Raw genomic sequence first — 24298 nt, forward strand, 5'->3', positions numbered from 1 at the left:
GGTCAAGGAGGCAGGCTGGCTCTCCACACCAAAAACACAGCATTTTGGGAAATGCTTATCATTTGGCCAATGGCTCAGAACTGCCCTTTTCTTCATAAGGAATGAGAATCATTTGAAAAGTTAAGTGGTCTCCCCTGCAGCGATTGCCTGGCCCACAGGATCTCTGGCCCTCAATGTAACCTCATGAGGAGTTTGGACTATCACTGGCTACTCGTCACAGTATAACTTGTCCGTTACCCTGACAAGTATAAGAATGAAAAACAGTAGCCCCTGAATAGAATCCTTTGGAACTTACAGGTGCCTTCTTGTCGATGGGTTTAATGACAAACTTTTTGTCATTGAAAGAGATGTTCCTGATTTCACTCCAAGGAAAGCCAATCTTTGGGGTTAACCTGAGATTAAAAAGAAAAAGTATGGTTAGATTTATACATATGTTCTTGGATTGGCTAAGAGAGATTCGCAAATCAATTCTTATTAGTTCAATTAAAATAATATGAAGCTAACCCACGAGGCACAATGTGTTATATGCTATTATCAAATAGTTCCCACCTGTCCTAGGTTAAACCAAGTGGTTGGCTGCAAGGCATCTGCAACCTTAATCTGTTCCCATTTCCTTTGGTTTTTCCTCAGTCTAGGGCACCTATGATTACCCAGGCTGGTGATCTCGAGGTCAACTGAAATTCCTACCCAGGTACCTTGACCCTCCCCCTCAGGTATCTTCTGCTGTTCACTCCCACATCACATCACCACACTCACCTACCTCTCATCCTGCCAGAGCCCACTCTCAAGCTGTGTGCTGGAGCAGCCCTACTTTCAGTCTGTTGATCTGATAAATTTCCTCTCCTCCCATGTCAACACAGTCCTTAACTCAGCATCCAAGAGCTGTCAAATCCAGCCCCAAACTCCGCGGTTCAGACCCACCTTTCAACACACGGTTCCCCGGGGCTGCCTCCCTTTCCCTTGAGGCCTCTCTTAACATACAGGCTCTTCTGCTACAGACTGTTCGCTGAATGTTATTTAAGTTACTGATCATTTAGTTCTATGAAACCAACAGGGAGGGCCAAGATCCCATCATGTTCCTAGACGTGCCATACTCAACAGAGCTTGCCAAGAAAAACGGACAAAGGCCTTGCTATGCATTCTGCTCCTCCGGTTCTCATTCCAGTGTGTGTTCTCCTGGCTGGACAGACATCTTCCCATGTCACTCTCCAACTTCCAGGACGGCCTTCAAACTAACGGCCCTAATGAAGGCCCCACACGGCTAATCCTACTTAACCAATGCAATGCCATGACTGGCCAGACTCTGGCTTTTATTAGCACTCCCAAGTTCATCATGTGACTTCAAGACCACATTGCTCTGCTCACCTGACACTTCCCACCCTATTCTTCCAACACATTTTACCAGGGATAATGCCATTCTGGAAGTAACGACAAATCCTCAAAACCACCATCCAACAATGCTGCCCTCCAAAGCAGTCCTTTCCAACATCCCACAAAAACCTTCATTTTAGAAGTAGCAGGAAGGTCAAGCAATCTATGGCCTACCAACAGCTTCAATACTGACGAGCAATACAGGTTTCATTATGACCACATCAACAAGATCAAGGCAGTGGGGTGGACTCTGTAGGCTGAGGGCAAACATGTAAGCCTGACATGGCCCTTCTGGGGAATAGCGCAGTCAGTCATGGTGTGCCTGCAGGAATGATGGCAGGGCACTGGCCAGACCATGGTTCTAAATGTCAAAACTTTTGTATACATCCTTTTACAGTGCTATGCTCTAGAATCACCAATCCCCATTAAAAAAAAACACACCTGGCATTCAAACAAACCTGCAGTGAGTTTGTTCTTTTATCTTTGAGATGTAATTTTCTTTACAGGTTTCAGAGCATTAAAGGGGAACTCCAGATACCACCTTGCCCTGCTACTGACTTCAGCCTATGTCCTCCTTACATTGAAAGGCTGTGAAAGTGGCATCAGGTAGGCATGTGTTGCTTCTGGAGCACTTTCTCCCAAAACACAAGAGCAGCCTGCTGGCACCAACAGAGGAGCTAGGATCCAAGCTCCGGAGGCTCTGCCCACAGCACATAGCACTGTGAGCCAGCGTGCTGCATCCTGAAACTTCAAGGGGCTGGGATCCCATCTCCGGCTCCTGTGTCTACACAGGACTCTCAAAACAGGTTCTGACCTTAGAAAATTTAGGCCTCCGGCTCTCTGGTGTGCCTAGAAAGTCTTTCCTCTTAGGACTTTGAAACCTCATATAACAATTCATAGCCACTCATAAGCATAATTGCAGTATCAAAACAAAAAGGTTAAACATGAAAATTATGACTCACTTTTGAGTTAAAGAACTTCTTTTAATTCTTGACCAAAGTTGGAAAATTAAAGCCCAAGGATTTCCTTTTTCCTAAGAGATCACATATAGGACATGAACAGGGTCTACAGAGAAGGTGGCCACAGGGTTTATAAGTGTCCTTGCTTAGGCCACACATTAAAAAAGCGTGATTCTCCAATAACAGGGACCAGACAGAGGCCTTTGGAGAAATGGCTGATTCCAGGACTAGAACAGGGAACACAAAGGATGAACCTGGTGCATCTCGAGGAGCCAGAGAGTAAGGAAGCCTGCAAAGAATGCAGGGCTCACACTTCAAGGTGCTCCTAAAGGCCAAATCTCAAACAACCTGAGCAAGAAGATACATACTCATAGATCATAACCCAAAGACCGAAACACATATCCATGAGTCCATATTAATATAACTGAATAAATGGAGAACAGAAATTGGCTCCTTATAGAATTCCAATTAATACACGTAAAAAGTTTTTAAAAATCACAATTTCTCAAATACCACAGTAATCTCATCAATGGTGGCTAGAACTAGGACATCTACATAGTTTAAAATTATCTCCCCCAAATATACTGACCAATTGTAAAGGGAAGGATAGTGATTTTACAGTGGAGAAACCTGGCAGACACTACCTTAACTAATAATCAAAATTAGCACCACCTAAGATAAGATATACCGACCACATGTGCCACCTTGAAAGAGGCCCTGGAAGGGCAAAACAGCACTTTATTCTCACCAAAAATGTAAAACTCCAAATAATGAGAAAACACCAGACAATCCAAGCTGAAGGGCTTTCCAAAGTCAATGGCCAGTACTCTTCAAAAATACCAAGGTCATGACAAAAAAAGACTGGAACTATCCCACGTCGAAGGAGACAGGGAGGTCTAACAACTAACTGTGTGGCTCCAGAGAGGGTCCCGGGGCAGAAACAGGACATCAGCGAGACAACTGATTAAAATGGGAATGAGGTCTAGAGACTACTAATGTTAATTTTCTTATCTTGGTATTTGGACTACGGTTACATAAGGTGTTAATGTTTGAGGAAGCTAAGTGAAGGGTATAGGGGAATTATTTGTACTATTTTTAGAATCTTTTTAAAGTTTGAAATAATATATATTTTTTAAATTGAGATGGGGTCTTACTCTGTCACCCAGGCTAGAGTGCAGTGGCACAATCTTGGCTCACTGCAGCCTCCGCCTCCCGGGCTCAAGTGATCCTCCCACCTCAGCCTCCCAAGTAGCTAGGACCACAGGCATGCACCACCACGCCCAGCTAATTTTTTGTACTTTTGGTGGAGACGGGGTTTTGCCATGTTGGCAAAGACCAGCCCAGGCTGGTCTTGAACTCCTGAGCTCAAGGGATCTACCTGTTTTAGCCTCCCAAAGTGCTGGGATTACAGGTATGAGCCACCCTGCCCAGCCTGAAATGACTTTAAAATGCAAGAATGGGCCAGGCATGGTGGCTTACACCTGTAATCCCAGCACTTTGGGAAGCCAAGGTGGGCAGATCATTTGAGGTCAGGAGTTTGAGACCAGCCTGGCCAACACAGTGAAACCCCATCTCTACTAAAAATACAAAAATTAGCCAGGAGTGGTGGCATGTGCCTGTAATCCTGGCTACTCGGGAGGCTGAGGCAGGAGAACCGCTTGAACCCAGGAGGCAGAGGTTACAGTGAGCTGAGAATGTGCCATTGCACTCCACCCTGGGTGACACAGTGAATCCATCTCAAAAAAAAAAAAAAAAAAAAGTAAGAATGATTAAAAAATGTAAATCCAAAATATGTAGCTGAGTGTGATAATGTTCTACATGTCTTAAGATTTTGCATTTTTCAGGCATATGTCAGAACTCAACAAATGAACACTTAAGATTACATTTCATTGTATTTAAATTTTACATCAAAAGAACAAAACATAACCAACCTCTAGTATATCATATGCACTTTCATTTTGATGAAGGATATGGATGCCTGCAGTTTTCTTGGAAATGTGTTAGAGGGCCAGAGGGCGACCGTGGAGTGCATACGGAAAGAGACGTGAGAAAGCAAGTGAAGCCCTGAGTACCTATCCGCAAGGAATTTAAAGAGGAGACATGTTCTGTGGCTCCTGTTTCAGTCCCCAAGCTCCCCGTGCACCCTTTCCCTTTAAGGTGGAAGCCCTGGACCTAGTGCACTTCCAGAAACTCCTACCTACAGAAGGACTTCTATGATGAAATCTGCCCAAAGAGGGATGAAGCTAAGGGAAAAAAAGTGCTTTTACAGGACTAAAGATCAGGTTCCTCTAGTTTTTGTTAGTTTTTGTTTTTGGTCCGAGTGTCAGGTTTCAAATTGTAACCCAGCTAAACTGAACTTTCTCTGTTCACAAGCTTACAATGCCTGTCAGGAGGGCGCTTACCTGTTTTTGCCCTCTTTATACTCCCACTTATTCCAAGCTAAGGGTTTAAAGAAAGATGACAAATAGTCCTACATGCTCCCACTTAATGCTTATGTGTACAATGAAAAGGGGACCCCAAGAGACAGATTTCCTAGCCAGACCCTATTTAATACTAAAACAGGTGTTTTAATAGAGACTTGCAGAGTATAAATCTCTTAGAGCTCAATTTCCATATTCAATAGATCAGCTTTCTCACCTGAACAATGTTTCAGGCATATCTAATTCTCCTAGTTCTACCGAGAGAGGTAACAGCGCAACAGCTGGCGAGTTCTCAGCACTCCTCAGACTTCAGGACAGTCTCCTGCTTATGCTGCTACCAAGTTGTCAATATTTGTTCAAAAGGGAAAGAATTTGGGCCTATTAAATGACTGAATATCTACATAAATGCTTTTTTCATGAAGAGAGGGGTGTGCCTTCAGGAATGGGGAGAAGAGAGGCAGAAAGTGAGCCTGCCCAACACCCCAGCATGCTCTGTGGGGAAAGAACCATTTGACAGAGTTGCCAGGTTCATCGCTCAATGGTGGGGGAGGGGGAGCAGAGCGCAAAAACAGTACTAAATAGGGCACACAGCTCACATTTTTACTTGGAAGAAATGGACACTTACGTGGGCTGGGGCAGTTACAAGCTGACATCAGCAAGTTCCTGCCCATGGCTGTTTTCCTGCAGGTTGAAAAACCTGTTTGGACAGCCCTGGCCTGGCCACGTTACAAAATCTGGTCATTGAAGAGATTTCCAAGGCAGAGGCAGTTTCCCACATACGTTCCCACGAGGACTTTGTGCACTGCTCCTTGGCATGGCTGTCTTAATAGCCACGGCTTCAGCTCTAGGGTCTCCCGGAAAGATGGTGTCCTGGTTCCAAGTTCCTGTATCTACCCACTTTCCCCACTTCTTTAAAATTTTTTGAGACACGGTCTCGCTCTGTCACCCAGGCTAGAGTGCAGTGGCGCAATCTTGGCTTACCACAACCTCTGCCTCCCAGGCTCAAGTGATCCTCCCACCTCAGACACCTGACTGAGACCACAGGCGTGCACCACCATAGCCAGCTAATTTTTTAAATTTTGGTAGAGACAGGGTTTTGCCATGTTCCCCAGGCTGGGCGAGACTCCTGAGCTCAAGGGATTCGCCTGCCTCGGCCTCCCAGAGCGCTGGGATTCCAGGTGTGAGCCGCTGTGCCTGGCTTTTCCGTGCTTCTTTACCAATGCTGCATCCAGCACACTTGGAGTAGGAGCGAACCGAGAGTCCTCAATATCTCATTTCCAGGTTCTCTGAGGAGCTCCTGTGACAGCGCCTGCCTCCCTCCCTGTGCAGTATCACCACGTGGGCCCTGGAGGTGAGAGGAGGTTGGGCACGGCTGGCACAGGTCCCTGACTTGCCCAAGTGAAATAGATCTGTGCCCTGGGGTCTGGCAGGAATCCGCGTGGTTGCAAATGGAGATGGACTCGTGCAGGTCATTTGTGGAAAGCAGCACCACTCCCTTTGAGAACTCCAGAGAGGGTTTTTGGGGAACCTGAGATGTGGGGATGCTGAGAACAAAAATATCTGAGAGCAGATGAGATGGGTGAGCCTCAAGTGGGAAATGGGGAGGGCTGTCATTTCAAGGAACAGCATGAGGCTGGGAAGGAAACCGGTACATCCAGGAACTCTGGGCCACTCTGCTCTTTACGTGGAAAGCAGGAACCCAGGCCAAAAGGCAGGGCTTGGCAAAAAGACCCCAGGAGCATTCTTGCCCTGGCACCTTCTCTGCCAGGCCCCTGAACCTGGTGGCCATCAGATGATTTGTTTCGGGGAGCCCTGCAGAACAATCAGGCTGACTGTGGACAATCAGGGCAGAGACGGTAGTCAGGAGGCAGTCAGGAGCCTCTCCCTTCTCTTTCCAGAGGTAGTTTCCTTCTGCCTCTTAAATTCAGGTAGCTTCTGATCAGATCAATCTAGAATCTAGGATTATGCTGATGTCGCAGACTCACCATGGGAAACTTGCCCTCATGAACTAGGATGACTTTCCCTGTTTATCCTCAGCAGAAAGAAGGCAAATGCCCTGTATCTGAAAGCGGAACTGTCTGTCCCTGTGGAGAGGCCTGGCTCTGCTGCTCTACCCAGCTTGCTTACAGGCCCTCACTCAACAACGTAACTAATGCGAGGCAATTAAGATATCTCCTGCAGACTCCCAGCATTTAGCTCAAGTGTCTACACATACAGGCTATTGTTTACAGCTTTTCAAGTCTCTCATCACACCATCAATATTCTTGGTTGGATTAGCACAAACCTCGAGCCAGGAGTCGAGCACTGGCTGGGCTGCCTGCGAAGTAGCTATGGATGGATGTGCTGGTACCTGCAGGCAGCCGGGGTGGAATCTCAGAGGCAGGGGGAGGAGAGGCAGCCTCTGCTCTATTCTGCCTTCCTCTACCAGGCCTGAGCCCACTATTGGCCCCGCCCACCATGAGAGAGGATAACCCACACCTCTGGACCACCCTTTGAGAGGGCCGCAGCAGTCCAAAAGCCCTTTAAAAAGATTCCTACTTTGGGATAGTAAGTTGCTAAATAAATACTTCAAAAATAACCCACAAATTTGCCGTTTTGCCATTGTTTCCAGGCCCACCACCCTACCTACTGAAGATAACTGTGAACTTCAACTCACTTATCATCTTTCTCATAAATATTCAGTCCAAGGGCATCAACTCCAAGCCAAAGGTCTGTTCCTTTCTTGTTTTTTATCTCGAAATAGTTGATTCCATACATTTCCAGGTCCTGAGCAATCTTCAGGTATTCCAACATAGCATTATCTCTAATTGGGGAGAGTGAAACAGGCAGAGTCACTGGTAGCACTCAATATCTAGAACAGTAAAACCTTTCCAGTATTTTTAAATTAAGGCACCTTGTGTAGGATGGGCTCAACACTGTGTGCTGCGTGCAGGCAGGCAGGGGCCGGGCAGCCGACCGGTGAGGAGGGGACCCATACAGCCCAGAAGCTATGCCTGGGGTGGGCTCTGTGCTGCCCTGGAGCCTCACCACCAAACCCCACACTTTGAAGAAGAACTGATTCACACTGGTTTCTCTGACAGGTTAAGTTTTATCACTCAGCACAATCCTCCTTTTTCTCTTGCCCACACATGTCTTCCCACAACCCTCCTTATAGGCTTTGAGTTGTTTTCCTTCCATAAAGGATGCTTGGGCCAGACAGGAAACCCTGAAGCACAAAATCTGAGGCTCAAACCTCAAACAAACTTCAGAGGCTGAAATAATGCAGACTCGCAAGACTAGGCCAGAGACAAGGCTCTAGGACGAGAACACCCAGAATCAGGTGGCTCGGCCATGTCTTACATTAACAGCCCCACGTCCAGGTTCTCTGACATCAGCATTTCTCACTTGGGATCCTTTTTCATTTATATACACTTTGTAAGACAAGTACCTTCATATAATGAGCAAACCAGCATCTCTTTGACAGAATAATGCTGATTGCAGGTGAACAATGCCCCTCTGACTAAGATGAAGTTTAGACACAACACTTTCTACAAAGGGAGGGTGTAAGCTTTTAGAACCTGAAGGCTTGACCTAAACTGCTTCTTTCCCCAGGCAAGACACCTGGCTTTGTTTAAAAAAAAAAACCTCTTCCCTAAGAAAACCCCACTTTTAACTCGGTTCCCTCAAGGTCTTCACAAGGCCTGACACAGAGCCCTTTAAAGCACTAACTAGAGTCACAGGAAAAGACACGCTGGAGCGCACGGAGATGGCCAGATCCCTACAGCAGGGCACAGCACTCACTTGAGCATCCCGCGGTGTTCCGCATGCCACACCTGGATCCGGTCCTCCCACTGGTCCCTGGTAAGTTTGTGCTGGTCCATCACTCTGGAATGCAAAAGGAAACAGCACTGTCATCCTTAAGGCATGTGACAGGCAAGGAAGGAGGCCCACTTACCACCCACATTCAAACCCTTACTTTCCATTCAAATCAATCAATCCCAAAGAGCTTTAGTTTCTATTTCCTGATGTGCAGCATTTCTATTTATGACAGTTAATCTGGAAGACTTAGCATTTTGAACAAGAACTCAGTTCTGCTGGAAAAACTAAGAGGTATTTTAAGTGGCCTCTTCTTCCAAATGGGGTAATTTTTGTGACCATTACTAAATAAAAACAGATTTCACAGGGGCAACCTATCATACCCCAGGAGGAGCTGAGCAGTCAGGTCGAGAAGTTTGCTATGCTGCTGCGTTCCCACAGGACAGGGCCACGCTTTAGTTTCCATGAGGAATGGCAGCTTGCCTTCCCTGGCTATGTTTCAGGTCGCTGGTCAGTGACTTAATGACTAGCATGAAGGAGCACTTGACACTGGCGAAGTCCTTGTGTTTTTAAACAGTGCTTCTAAGGCAATCACTTCTCCCTGCCGAGGACGGCATGACTGCTCCTGCCCAGGCCGGGTCATCCTGTGCTCACCTTTGAGGGATCAGCCGCTCAGAGCTGAGGTACCCAGACTTGTGCACTTCTTTGTTGTAGTCCCCAAACTTGGCCTGCACAGCGTAGGACCCCAAGAGCACGGCAGTCTCAGGGGGGCAGTAGATCTCATCGCTAAGGATTCCCTCCTTCACTTGGAGGAAGAAAAGTTTCTGGGTGATGTCCTGGATGAGCTCCTCAGCCACATCTTCAGGGTAGAACTTGGCCCGGAACTTGAACTGGAGGGGATTCTCCTTCCTGACCTCCTGGGCAGACACCTGCACAAAACAAAGCCACACTCTCCACACAAATCCGGAAGACGAAGGCCCACTGTCCCCAACACAGGCTTCTAACCAAGACTCAATGGGGCCCTCAGGCCAGTTTTCAGGAGATGTTTATTCTTAAAGTCATCTTTTTAGCATTCCAGACAAAAAAAGGTTAGTCAAAAGTGCTATCACAGGCCAGACATGGTGGCTCATGCCTATAATCCCAGTGCTTTGGGAGGCCAAGGCAGGAGGATCACTTGAGCCCAGGAGTTTAAGACCAGCCTGGGCAACGCAGAAGAGATCCCATCTCTACAACATTTAAAAAAAAAAGTTAGCTGGGGATGGTGATGCATGCTTATAGTCCCAGTTACTCAAGAAGCTGGGCAGGAGGAACCCTGGAGCTCAGGAGTTCGAGACTGCAGTGAGCTATGATGGCGCCACTGCACTCCAGCCTGGGTGACAGAGCAAGACCCTGTCTCTTCTTAAAAAACAACAACAAACAAACAAAAACAAAAAAACAGGCCGGGCATGGTGGCTCACGCCTGTAATCCCAGCACTTTGGGAGGCTGAGGTGGGCGGACCACGAGGTCAGGAGTTCGAGACTAGCCTGACCAACATGGTGAAACCCCATCTCTACTAAAAACACAAAAAAATTAGCCAGGCATGGTGGCATGCAGCTGTAGTCCCAGCTACTTGGGAGGCTGAGGCAGGAGAATTGCTTGAACCTGGGAGGTGGAGGTTGCAGTGAGCCAAGATCGCGCCACTGCACTCCAGCCTGGGCGACAGAGCAAGACTCCATCTCAAAACAACAACAAAAAACAAACAAGTACTATCACACTCTTGTGCTCAGCTGGAAATCAAAGCTACAGCCTCACTAAGCCCCAGTCCTCATGGGATGATGCTATCAATCCTGGAGAACTCAAATTTGGAAATGACCCCAGTGACCTGGAATGGGGCCACATGCCAATCAGGCCCTGGACCCCAAAACTTACTGTTAAGAATTCCTCCTGCTCCTCCACTCTTCCCCACCTCCCATCATCTTTTTAACTTGTTGCTGTGACTTGGGAGGACAGTGGGGGTTTCAAAAAAAAAAAGGATAATTTTCAGAGTTTGAAGAAAATGTTTATTTTACTACTTTTCTTTTTGGTTGGTTAATGGAATTATCCAATCTTTACAGTTGGAAGATAATCTGTCACAGGTTCAAACAAAGCAATAACAGGTTCTTACAAGATGGTGGATGATTCACAGTTTATAAGATTAACAATCTCATTGAAAAAACTAAGGTCAACTAAAAGCTATGCAATTAACCATCATATGCTCCAATGAGTGAGCAGTATGGAGAAATGCCAGATCTGATTTCCAATCGATATCCCCATTTACTTGAAACCTGCAACCTTTTTGTCTGTAAAAACTTTTACACAAACAAAAAGGAACAGAAAACAAAAGACAGGGTGAGTTGCTCCAGTTTCCTTATCGATGAAGCAGACCAACACCCAATCCACAGCCTGTAAATAGTTAATCCTGACTTGCCTTCTTATCCAGCTTCAGCCAGGTAGGAAATCCTTTATTATCCACATAGTGGAGGCCAAAGTACCACACTTCCCGGAGGCCGATAGTCTTTACCACCTGCGTGAGAGAGAGACAGGCCCAACAGTCATGAGAAACTCACTCAAAAGGGCAACAGCGTTTGGCTGTCGTTCATCACATGGTCTAGCAGAGTCCCCAGGAAACCAGGACATCTGCTCAGTCCAACCACTGGGCAACACCTTTTTTTGCACTCAAATAACTTGTTACTAACTGAGGCTATTATCTCAAAGCCATGAACGACTTATTTTTAATATAAATTTGAGCAGATTCAGGGTTCTACCTTCAAATCTTAGAAAATCTCACTCCTACTCCTTTGTACTCCAGGATGCTCTCCTGCATGAAACTCAGCAGGGCGGGTTATGGCCAGCACACACAGAACCATGGGAGCCCACAGCCCCCCAGGGAACAGTGTGGTGGGTGCATCACTGCCCATCAGGTGTGCTCATGCAGAAGACTAAAGCATCCAGTGCCACACCTGAGCCTCCTCTGGCTGCCTGCCTCTGCCTCTCAGCCAGCTGGCCCAGGGGTCTGACTTACTAGGAACAGGGACAAAGAAATCCTAGGAAAGGCAGGAAAACAGGCAAGGCAGACTTCTGGGACGGAAGGGTGTCAATGCACAGGGGTGCCCAGAGGAACCTGCATCTTATAGACCTCCAGAAATGGGACATTCTGATACTGCAAAGGTAGAATCCCGACCCTAGGTCACAGCAAAGATTTCACATTTTCAAGTCTCTGTTGTGCATTACAGGAGTCCTGAGCTGCTTAGTCTCACGACTGTCTTGTAAACAGAAAAGCAGTGATAGTCGAACTTGCCGTGGACATTTGTTGAACATCATCTAAACCGAGTCCCAGACAAGTTCGACTATTTACATATACATAGATGTGTAATTTAAAATCCCATGATATATAATGTTAAACTTTAAAAAATGCTACCATCCTTCAAATACATGGCTTCTATCATATATAATGCCAAAGAGGGTTGAATACATTAGAAATGACAACTCAGGTATACAGAACATTTGCTTAAAGTAAATCCTAAAATTCCAAATTAACTCCTGATCTGGGCCTGTTTCTTCATCTGAAGGGTGCAGGGAGGCCAGAGGCTCCCTAAAGCTCTAGAAGTCTGTTTATTAAATGCCCAGGACTGACCTGTTCTTCCCCCTCTTCCCACTCACCCAAAAGGGATGGGGGAAGGCTGCACTGCAAGCTGAGCATGGTGGCTCACACTTGTAATCCCAGCACTTTGGGAGGCCAAGACGGGTGAATCACTTGAGTTCAGGAGTTCGAGACTAGCCTGGCAAACATGGCGAAACCCTGTCTCTATTAAAAATACAAAAATTAGCAGGGCGTGGTAGCATGCGCCTGTAATCCCAACCATTCGGGGAGCTGATGCAGGAGAATTGCTTGAACCTGTGAGACAGAGGTTGCAGTGAGCTGAGATTGCACCACTGCACTCCAGCCTGGGCAACAGAGTGAGATTCAGTCTCAAAGAAAAAAAAACAAAAAAAAAAACGCTGTATTTGAAGCAGCTGTTATTGGGGAAAAAAGTATTTAATAAGTAAGTAGTAATATCACTAATAAATACTTGATTTTAAAAATCTTCCAATTTTAAAAAGTGAATTATTTCTCTAAATCTTCATTTCTTCCTTTCATAGATGTTCAGGTACGACCACTTAGAAATGAGAAGCTGCAGCAACCGAGACAACTAAGGCTCACTCATCCACGCAGTGAGAGGGGTTCTACTCTGGAGGTGGAGGCAGCTATGGGTAGGAAGCCGCGTCTCTACTACAGGGTGAGACACACACAGGCCAGCACCTCCTTACAATGACAAGCACAATAACTCTCTTTTCAGTCCTTTGCTTCCATGCCTGGTAACACACTGAATCCGCCTGACTTTATACAACAGACAGCTGTGTGCTTTCATACACCTCACTTCCTAGGCATGATATACATGTCTGTTAATGCATTTTATAATGCTATCATGAAATACTTTCACCTTTTAAAAGATCCTTCTCATCTATTACCTCAAGTGAGTAAAACAAGGTAATATGCTTCGCAAACAAAATAACTGAAATGTTGCAAAACAGTTTTTTTTTGTAGGTGGAGTTAACTCTCAAGTTCAGAGACCAACCTGATCAAAAAGCTGTTTTCCAGTTGTATTTGGCTGGATTGCAAACTCCAGCTCTGCATCCATGGTTGTAACTCGGACATTGATCTGAAAAACAGAATGAAACAAATTACGCTTAACTGAGTATTCTTTTCTTCAAATAACCTCCTGCACCTTCTACATAAGCTGCTCCTCAGTGTGGCGACGGCATATGCCTGACATCAGTTCCTGTGCTAGTCAGGAAGCCACACACCACTCCTGACTGCAGATGGCTGGGGACGTCTCAGCAGGCGCACAGTGCGAACCAAACGCAGCCTCTTTGCTTTAATAAAGCACACTGACACTTAGGTCTAAGCAGTTTTTCTCTTTTCTTTGAGACAGGGTCTTGCTCTGTCACCCAAGTTGGAGTGCAGTGGCGCGATCACAGCTCACTAGTCATGATCTCCCAGGCTCACACGAACGCCTCCCACCTCAGCCTCTTGAGTAGCTGGCATTATAGGTGCCACCATGCCTAGCTCGTTTTGTTTTTTACTTTTTGTAGAGATGGGGTCTCACTATGTCGCCTAGGCTGGTCTTGAGCTCCTAGGCTCAAGCAAGCCTCCCATCTCAGCCTCCCATAGTGCTGAGATTATAGGCATGGGCCACCCTGCCCAACCTAAGCAGTTTTTTTCTTTTTTGTTAAAACAATACTTTAACCTATTTTTCCATGCACCATCTCATATGAGCCTTACGACAGCCAAGGGAGGCAGGAGGGCTCCCAAGGCACCAAGGAAGTCAGGGAAGGGAAGAGAGAAAGAGCTTTGAACCAGAAGGTTTGAAGCAACCTTAGAAACCATAGTGAGAGAGAAATGGTGAAATGTCCAGACACATCAAAAATGGATTATGTAGTGATATTAAATTATAATTATGAAAATAGTAGAAACTGGGCAAATTGCTTCTGAAATCAAAAATACGACAAGCAACACTCAATGCAAATGTGAAATCTATTTAGACAAGACATGAAAATAAAATGTAAAAATGGAAACAGTATGAGGATGGTGAGACACAGAGTTGAGGAGGTGGAGATGGGAGGGCCTTAAAATATTTCTAATGTTGCCATGTAGTTGTTTTAAAAAAACAAAACACTGTCGGGCGCATTGGCTCACACCTGTAATCCCAGCACTTCGGGAGGCCGAGGCAGGTGGACCACTTGAGGTCAGGAGTTCAAGACCAGCCTGGCTAACATGGTGAAGCCCTATCTCTATTAGAAATACAAAATTAGCTGGGCATGGTGGCGCATGCCTGTAGTCCCAGCTACTTGGGAGGCTGAGGCAGGAGAATCGCTTGAACCCAGGAGGCGGAGGTTGCAGTGAGCCAAGATTGTGCCACTGCATTCCAGCCTCGGCTACGGAGCAAGACTCCATCTCAAAACAAACAAAAAAAACCCACCACCACCACAACAAAACAACCCACTTACATCAAGGCAGTTTTCAAATTTATCACTTGAGAAAACCCAAATTTACTAAAGCATATGAAAAACACTCAAATCTGGCTACTTTATGTCACTGTCCCAAAGAAAACAGCAGAGCCACATAGCAACTATAATGCTTAATATTAAGAAATGCTTGCTTCTCACCATTTTTCAAGTGAAATATACAGAAGCTGGAGAGATACCTATCCCGGATTCTTCCTAACACAGGTGTAAATGTAATAAGGACGTATTACCTGTGCCAGTATATGGCGACAGAGGTTTCGTTATCCAGCCAGGGAACCAGAAATATTAAGCACTCACCAAATGTCACTTCCTACTTCAGGAACATAATTAGTCTCCCCAGCCGCTCCCACCCCATCCCAATAACATTTAAGACCATGATGACTATGACTGAGAGATCCTCTGACATGCATCCAATATGCCTTAAAGGCTCCCCAACTGGTACAACAAGTACAGAAGTATCGTTTTCCAGATCTTGTTTCAAAAGTTTTCTCCACAATCCCCAAGTCCAGAAGTTAAAGAACTCAAGTTTACTGGGAGGCAACGAGACATGTTTTAAAGTCTTTAATCATACTAAAATATAAAAACCTACTTTTCTTTCATTTCCTGCTGGTAATTTTTTTTAAAATCACAAAATGGCTGTTATGAAGCATAAAATAAAAGCACGCATTTCTCTCAATTATGGTTCCAAGGGCATGTATTAGAGATGGGAAAACCAGCCCCAAGTCAAATATCTCAATAACAAATGCAGCTCCAGCTACATACACAGAAGCCAACAATGACATAACACACGAAAACTAAAGTGGAGGAGCGTTCGCTCACAAATGCAGAACCCTGGATATGCCACCTTTCTTTCTCTGTTATCTACTGGTTCAGAAGTGGGAACCCCAAGTACAATTAGAACTGAAGGCCACTGTCTGGTAGGACAAAGACAAATGACCAGACTCCACGCAAACGAGATTTCAGACTCCATTTTCTTTTGAGACGGAGTCTTTCTCTGTTGCCCAGGCTGGAGTGCAGTGGTGTGATCTTGGCTCACTGCAAGCTCCGCCTCCCAGGTTCATGCCATTCTCCTGCCTTAGCCTTAGCTGGGACTACAGGTGCCCACCACAACACCCAGCTAATTTTCTGTATTTTTAGTAGAGACAGGGTTTCACCGTGTTAGCCAGGATGGTCTCGATCTCCTGACCTTGTCATCTGCCTGCCTTGGCCTCCCAAAGTGCTGGGATTACAGGCGTGAGCCAGCCACCGCGCCCGGCCCAGACTCCAAATTCTAAACCTGAGTCTCTTCTAAGTTTGAAGACAGTGTGAAAATGACATCTCCTGAAACCAAAGCTAATAATTAACATTAAAAAGATATTAAGCATTTTGCAAACTGATTAGCAGGAATTTAGAATAACTTATTTTTGGTTCTGAAACAGTTTCATATCTGACTGAAAGTTCACACAACCCTTTGAAAAAGCAATTAACTTGTTTTCTTTTTTTGAGATGGAGTCTCACTCTGTCGTCCAGGTTGCAGTGCAGTGGCATCATCTCAGCTCACTGCAACCTCTGCCTCCTGGGTTCAAACGATTCTCCTGCCTCGGCCTCCCAAGCAGCTGGGATTACAGATGCCAGCCACTACACCCAGCTAAATTTTGTAATTTTAGTAGAGACAGGGTTTCACCATGTTGGCCAGGCTGGTCTCAAACTCCTGACTGTGCCTGGCCTGAAAAAGCAAGTAACTTGTAAAAAGGATACTTTTATTGAGGTTGGTTTTAACAACCCAGTAGCGTGTAGAAAGTGAACTTAAAAATTGGCTGGGCACAGTGGCTCACGCCTGTAATCCCAGCACTTTGGGAGGCCGAGGAGGGCGGATCACGAGGTCAGGAGGTGGAGATCATCCTGGCTAACACGGTGAAACCCCATCTCTACTAAAAATAGAAAAGATTAGCCAGGTGTGGTGCCGGGCGCCTGTAGTCACAGCTACTCGGGAGGCTGAGGCAGGAGAATGGCATCAACCCAGGAGGTGGAGCTTGCAGTGAGCCAAGATCGGCCCACTGCACTCCAGCCTGGGCAACAGGGCAAGACTCCGTCTCAAAAAAAAAAGTAAGCTACTGAGAAGGTCTGCATGAGTCAACAAATCTACACCTCCTATCAAAAGGACTTCATCTGAGCACCAGCAGCTCCAACACAATGCCAACTCTTAGCTGGTCCGATCATTCCACAAAATTTTTTACCTATGCTCCAACACCCATGGGCAATCATTCCCTACAGTACGCAATCTAAAACAATGATTGCAAGTCTAAAGATCAGGGAGGCCAGGCCCATTGGCTCATGCCTGTAATCCCAGCACTGTGGGAAACCAAGGCAGGCAGATCACTTGAGTCCAGGAATTTGAGACCAGCCTGGGCAAGAAGTCAAGACCCCATCTCTCTACAAAAAATCATTCCGGCTGGAGTGCAGTGAGCTATGATCGAGCCACTGCACTCCAGCCTGAATGAAAGAGTTAGATCCTCTTTTAAAAAAATAAAAATAATGATCAGGGAGTTGTTCTGGCACTGCAGTAATAAAACTAGGACCAGCAATAGGAATCCATTGGCCCTGTTAAAAGGAATAATTTCCAGTTCTGATTTGGGGACACACCAGAACCTTAAGAACCCCTTCTTAGAATCACAGTTTATATATATATATATATATTTTCATACATAGAGCAGGCTCTACAATCTGTATCTTTACATAGAGATTGAAGAGAAGATACTCAAAATCTAAACAGGTAAATGAATACTATGTTAATGAGCTGCTTTAAGTTAAAGGGCATGTCTGTTACTTGATTAGTCATTACCCTACTAGTGTTTCCCACTGGGGGTGCTCTTGTCATTCTGGACCGCACAAGTATTCATTCTGCAAGACTATCCCAAGCACTCAGGAACGTTTAGCATCCTTAAGCCATCCAATGACTGAGTGTCCCCAGTCACTGAAACATCTAAAAGCAACCCCATCCACACACACATTTCCAAATGCTCTATGGGGAAAAGGGAGGAGATCCTCCCCAGATTAAGGACCACAGCATGGCACTGCCTTACCCTACTGCATGATAAACAGTTCCATGTTTAGAAAGACAATTATTTTCAATGTTATAGATAAAATAATGTGCTACAATACAGCGTAAGTTTTCACCAAAATTTAAAATGAGACATTCACTGAGATGACAGGACCATTTACATACATACTTTGTCTACTTATCCAAGGGCTTGGAAAAAAAAAAAAAAGACTTTGGGGCCAGATGCAGTGGTTCACGCCTGTAATCCCAGCACTTTGGGAGGCCAAGGTGGGTGGCTCACTAGAGGTCAGGCGTTCGAGACCAGCCTGGCCAACATAGTGAAGCCCCGTCTCTACTAAAAATACAAAAATTAGCCGGGCGTGGTGCCACGTGCCCATACATAGTCCCAGCTTCTTGGGAGGCTGAGGCAGGAGAATTGCTTGAACCTGGGAGGCGGAGCTTGCAGTGAGCAAGATCGCACCACTGCACTCCAGCCTGGGCGATACAGCGAAGACTCAAAACCACCACAACCACCACCAGCACCACCAGCACCACCACCAGCACCAGCACCAGCACCACCAGGCTTTGGCAATTGAGAAAACACATCTAAATCCCAACTTTCCATTTTATTATCAGGGTGTTAGGTTTCCCTCATCAGCAACTGTTTTTAGTGAACTCAACATATTTGAATGCCAACTGGTTCTTGTATCTTCAATAATGCCAGAGGAATAAGATGGTACTGGGACTGTATGATTCTGATACACACAAGGATTGTCCCATAAAAAACTCAAGTCCATGGGCTTAAACACACCACCACACATATCCAAACTATGTGCAGACTGGAGAAAAAGAGCGCGTGGTCTGCAGTTTTTATTGTCTTAGTAATTCCCCTCAGATTACACACTGTTATCAAAAACGGTGTTCAGGGAAGGCAACACAATCACGTGTGGTACAGGTGTGTGTATAGTCATCTAAGCAGTCAGTCATCTAAGATCTACCCAAAAAAGTGCAATATTTCTCTCAGGCTTGCCAAAATATTAAAAACTTTTAAAAGTGATGCTTAGCTTGGGGGTGGTGGTGGTGATTTAAGTTTAACTTTACTCCTGTACCACTACCAAGACAAAAAGAACCATGTGGTTGATGGTACAGATGAAGCTAATGAAAAACCAATACTGTTTCTACTCTCCCTTTGCTTAATAATCTACTCTTTAAAAAAGTCTAGGCCAGGTGCAGTGGCTCACACCTGTAATCACAGCACTCTGGGGGGCCAAGGCAGGCAGATCACTTGATGTCAGGAGTTCAAGACCAGCCCTGGCCAACATGGTAAAACCCCATCTCTACTAAAAATACAAAAATTAGCCAAATGTGGTGGCACACACCTGTAATCCCAGCTACTCAGGAGGCTGAGGAGAGAGAATCGCTTGAACCTGGGAGGCGGAGGTTGCAATGAGCCAAGATCACACCACTGCACTCCAGCCTAGGTGACAGGGTGAGACTCCATCGCAAAAAATAAATAAATAAATAAATAAATAAATAATTCTATTTGTTGGCCAAGTATAATGGCTCAGGCCTGTAATCGCAGGACTTTGGGGAGCCAAGGCAGGAGGATCTCAAGGCAAGGAGTTTGAGACTACCCTGGGCAACATAGCAAGAACCCATCTCTAACTTTTAAAAACATAAAAAAAAAATTATATTTGTGTTATTACAGGTTAGCTCAGCTCAAACTTACTATACTACAGGATGAACCACAATAGCTTTATTCTTCTAATGTTCCATGCCCACAGACTACAGGACCAACCCCTGCTAGTGGGCACCTAACATGTTCATTCGATCCACAAATACCAATTAACTACTGCAAGGTGTGCCAGGCACCTCGATGGGCACTGTGAGTACAGAGAGGCATTAGCCCTCCCTATCCCCGAGTGGCTTACACATTAATGAAGATGGGTGTGCCTCAAACAGTGATCACACATCACAGTGCTTCCCACATCAGCCTCACCATCAGAATCCCCACAGAAGCTTTTCAAACACCCGCAGCCCAGGAAGCTGTCACTTCCACAAGTGATTTTGAGGAGGCCAAATTTGGGAATCACTGGAAGGCAAGACACGGGAGACAGAGGGCCTGGGTTTGAGAGCTAGCTCTGTAATCTGAGGACCCCTAGCTGATGACTTCCTGCCACTGGGCCTCTACCTGATCTGCAGGTAGAGTTTGGACTAGATGGCTTGAGGCCTTTTCCCACTCTGAAATGCTAGGTTCAAAGCCCACAGGCCAGGTGTGACACAGCCAGTGCCATCGGACAGTAGAGGTGTAAGTACCCCCGAAGGGTCTCCCTCCTTATGGGACACATGCCAATGGAACCAGAGGTCCAATAAATACTCTCTGACCACCAGGAGAAAAGTAACCCACTAGAATGCTATTCAAGGCCAGCAAGTAGAGTGTTTTCACGGAGAAGGGACAACACACCTGTGTTCACTTTCCCAAGAGGGAAAGTACCCCTCCAGGCAGACACACGACAGCACAGGTGTTACCATTCCAATGCAACCGACATGCAAGGTGTTAAACCCCAAGCTGCTTTATTTTTAAATAAACTCAGTAACAATTCGCCTTATTAAAACAAAATAAACCCAACATCCTCTTTGCTCATTCCCTGGAGCACCTGAGCCTGGCACACAGGCCTGGCGGCAGGGGTGGCCCCACCCTCACTCAGGCCAACCCTGTTCCTCTCCCTTGCTGCTGATATTGAGTGGCTGGAGACCATTTAATCTGTGAGCATCTCCCAGCTCGATCATTCTATGACTTAAAATCATCTTGCCTGGCTTTTGACACCATCCCAAGCCAGCAGCTATGTAGTTCTCTTTGAAATTATTTGGCTTTGAAAGGGAAAGGGACAAAAATGGGGATACGCTGTTGGGGGCAGTGTTTGGAGGTCACGTAACTCTGCAGTGGTTAAGGTGGGGTTTTCTGTTTCTTCCTTCTTTAGCTGAAAGGCTGTTGCCTGTCTGCCATGTTGATGCCAACAGTGGCAGCCCAAGACGGGGCAACAGTCTCCACTTCACAGATTGTTCTGCCCACAGGTTATTTCCACGGAGCATCCCAGGGAACTAGGATTTTTCAGAATATAGTTGGGAAAACATGATTTCTGAGTCTTCCCAGTTTAATTTTATCAAAATGGCATCTTAAAATGCCTTCTAAGAGTCTAAGGAATGAAAAAGGTACCAAGTTGACAATCAAATTTTGTATTTTGCTTCTAATCTATGAATATAATTGCTGAATATTCGGCCAAATTATTTCCCAGGTATTTTCCTCATTTTGGTAAATAAATATAGGTATGCAATTTTTCCTTTGGGAAGCATCCATTTCCTCTGAATATTTTAAACTTATAGATTACCTCTACAATCACACTTTTTACAGCATAAATTCAAACTGTAATAAAAGCCCAAGACAGGAGGGAAAAGTCCAAGATCAGTTCCTCCACAAACATTACAGGAGAGCAACCCTTGAGTCTTAGACAAAAGAACCAGATTTAATTTCAGTGGCCAGAACACTGCAGGAAAAAAGTTTGCAATAATTTTTTTTCATGTACTCAAAAATCAGGAAAAACATGTAAAATAAGAAAGGGAAATTCAAATGGGAGCATTTGAATGTCTGAATTTCGGCAGTGGATTCAGTGGTTAACAGATTAATCCCTATATTATCACACCTGCCATTTACTCAAAAACCAGTCTGAGTAGAGCCATCCAGCCACCACCAAGATTACATTGCGAGCTTGACCTTCCATATCATTTAAAATGTCAACGCTGTTTTCCAACATTCCAGCCTTCTTCCGAAGGTGCCACTTCAGCAACTTTTAACAGCTTTCAAATATTTGGATAAGACCTTTCAAATACTTAGAAATGCTCTGATAGGAAGTAGATACAGTAAATTTTCTCCCACAAATGGGAGTATGATAGGGAAAATTCTTACAACCAATGATGAATGAATTAAAAACTTCGTAGCTATTTTGGTTCACTTAATTGGGTAATTATAGAGACAAAACTGTATATTTTCTCTTTCATGTTGAGTCACTATGTACTTTAAATAGCAGCTATTGAAATGTAACTTACCATAAAATTTACCCATGGAAAATGTATAATTCAGTGGTTTTTAGTATATCCAGAGTTATGCAACTGACACTGCTATCTAGTTTTGGAATAGTTTGTCAGCCCAAAAAGAAACTCCATGGCCACTGGCAGTCACTCTGCATTCCTCCTGATCCCTCAGCCCCTGGAAACCACCAATCTACTTTCTGTCTCTAAGGACTGGCCTATTCTGGACATTTCAGAGACAGAATTTTGTAATATGCAGTCTTTCGTGACTGAATCCCATGACTTAGCATAATGTTTAAAGGGGTTATTCATGTTGTAGCATGTACCAGCACTTCATTCTTTTTTTACTGCCCAGGAATATTCCATTGTGTGGCTGTCACTTCTGTCTACCCATTCAGGTGATGGACATTTAACTTGCTCCTTGTTGCTTTTAGCAATTGCAAATAAGAAACAGCTGAAAAACAATGGCATTCAAACTAGACTGTGGTCATTTTCAAAAGAATAAAAATCTTTAGGGAGAAACAAAATGAATTTTTAAAAACTAAACTTTTTGGGTTTACTGTTTTTAAGTTCTAAATGAAAATATTCTATGTTCTTAGAAGTTGCTGGCTGCCAAACTGCCACGAACACAGTAGGAGCGCTCCAATCATGCATGGCCATGCTGCACTCTGCCGCCTTAGCCCTCACTGCTTCTGGGCGCTATGGGGTGCCCCACCAGGGCAGAGCTGAGAGGCCGGCTCAGCTTTGCTTCAGAGACCTCCCTTGATGGAAAAGGGACTTAGTTTGCTGCTCCACTTTTTTTTTTTTTTTTTTTTTGAGAAAGGGTCTCGCTCTGTTGCCCAGGCTGGAGTGCAGTGGCGTGATCTCAGCTCACTGCAACCTCTGCCTCCAGGGTTCAAGAGATTCTCCCACCTTAGCCTCCTTAGCTGGGACCACAGGCACCTGCCACCACAGCCAGCTAATTTTTCTATTTTTTGTAGAGATGGAGTTTCACCATGTTGCCCAGGGTGGCCTCGAACTCCTGACCTCAAGGGATCCGCCCACCTCAGCTTCTCAAAGTGCTGGGATTACGGGTGTAAGCCACTGCTCCACATTTAACTCCAATGATGCTGAGCACAACCCAGCACTCTAATTACAAAAATTTGTTTTGTTATAACTGAACATTCCCTTTCTATTTTAGACTTTCTTGGCTGAACATTTCTCTCCCCCAGCCCTATTCACGGCTGCTCACAAAAACATGACAATACCAGGCATGGTTCATGAAGTCTGGTGTGGGAAGAGGAGACCTGGCTCACACCCCTTTGAAGTCATTTAAGACATATGGCCAGCTGTACCTTATACGCAGCCATTCACAGGCCCTCGAGGCGCTCAAACTTGAACATGTGAAAAAAAAAATCACCCAGGAGCTTGTTAAAACAGTTTCCTGGACCCCAGGCTAAGGGTCTGACTCAGGTTGGGAGGGGCCTACATTTCCATGTTTACCGGCTCACAGCTGATGCCAAGGTCATGCTATGACCAACAGTGCCCGGGCGGCAGGGGGCAGAACCTGCCATCAGGAAAATGCAAAAGGACATGACCTGTTTGGCCAAGATTAATGTATTTACCTCTGCTGATTTATAATCCTTTATATAAAAACATCCTTACTAAGTCTCCATTTATTGTACTAGCAGACAGGTTTTCTCTAATGAAACCTCAGATCACAACAGATGGACTCACATATTTTAGTAGTCTCTCTGGATCCTGATCCCCTTATCTCACTGTCTCCATAAACAATATGCCAACTGAATAAATTATAGCACTAGCTATGACAGACAGTGGTCGTTTTCCACAAATGCTGGCTAACAAATAGCCAAGCTCTGTAAAACATTACCATTGACTTAGCAAACCTCAACCAGCTTAGTGCAGAAATGCAGATACTCTAATTCGGTCAAGGCAGGCAAAGCAGAAAAGCCCGAGAGGCAAGTGAATTGTCTGTAGGTTTTTTTAAAGCTCTTCTTTCTCCCTATCACCAGCCTTTTTTGGAGTGTCACAGTAATGGCTAACATTGAAAATATAACTTTGTTTCCATGTATTATATGAAGCGAACATCTTTCTTACATGAACAATGCTGCTCCCAGTAACAAACTGTTTTATATACAAAATTATATCAATGTAGTTGCAATTGAAAACCCAATGACTACTTTTTACATTATTATGGTTTCCAGCAAGCATATGGTTAGAATGCCCAAGTTTTACTCCAGAAGGGCAGTCCAGAAACCACCCTGTTATAAATAACATTCTTTCAAGGACAGAGAGGGCTGAGATGAGAACCACTATGTCGCTAAAGGTATTTATCAAAATATTCAAAACATTATTAGAGAAGTAAAATAGCAAGGTGGTCCTTAAAATATTATTTTCTATTAAATGAAGTCTCTCTCTATATATCATCAATTTATGACACTGACCTGACAGTATACTTGGCAAAGACATCAACACCACTGGTCAGGGCTCTTCTCTAATTCCCGCCCATAGCAGTGGCCATGTCACCAAGGAAAGGAAGGGCTAGAAGAAATTCCAGGGACAC

At 45.0% G+C, this 24298-nt stretch overlaps 1 protein-coding gene across 2 annotated transcripts in view; it reads right to left on the reverse strand.

Moving 5' to 3' along the window:
• EZR (ezrin) overlaps positions 1-24298 on the reverse strand; it is a 53365-nt gene that overhangs the window by 10332 nt on the left and 18735 nt on the right. Inside the window, exons 3-8 of one of the 2 annotated variants that reach the window (XM_004044887.5) lie at positions 13181-13264; positions 10993-11088; positions 9200-9474; positions 8531-8614; positions 7407-7553; positions 296-392 (exon numbers count right to left, since the gene is read on the reverse strand). In XM_004044887.5, the coding sequence (XP_004044935.1) occupies positions 296-392; positions 7407-7553; positions 8531-8614; positions 9200-9474; positions 10993-11088; positions 13181-13264 (783 nt within the window). Of the gene's footprint in view, positions 1-295; positions 393-7406; positions 7554-8530; positions 8615-9199; positions 9475-10992; positions 11089-13180; positions 13265-24298 lie in introns of those variants that run through there. The other variant, XM_019029146.4, reaches the window with a different exon arrangement.

Source organism: Gorilla gorilla, chromosome 5, assembly GCF_029281585.2.
Source record: "Gorilla gorilla gorilla isolate KB3781 chromosome 5, NHGRI_mGorGor1-v2.1_pri, whole genome shotgun sequence".
NCBI lineage: Eukaryota > Metazoa > Chordata > Mammalia > Primates > Hominidae > Gorilla > Gorilla gorilla.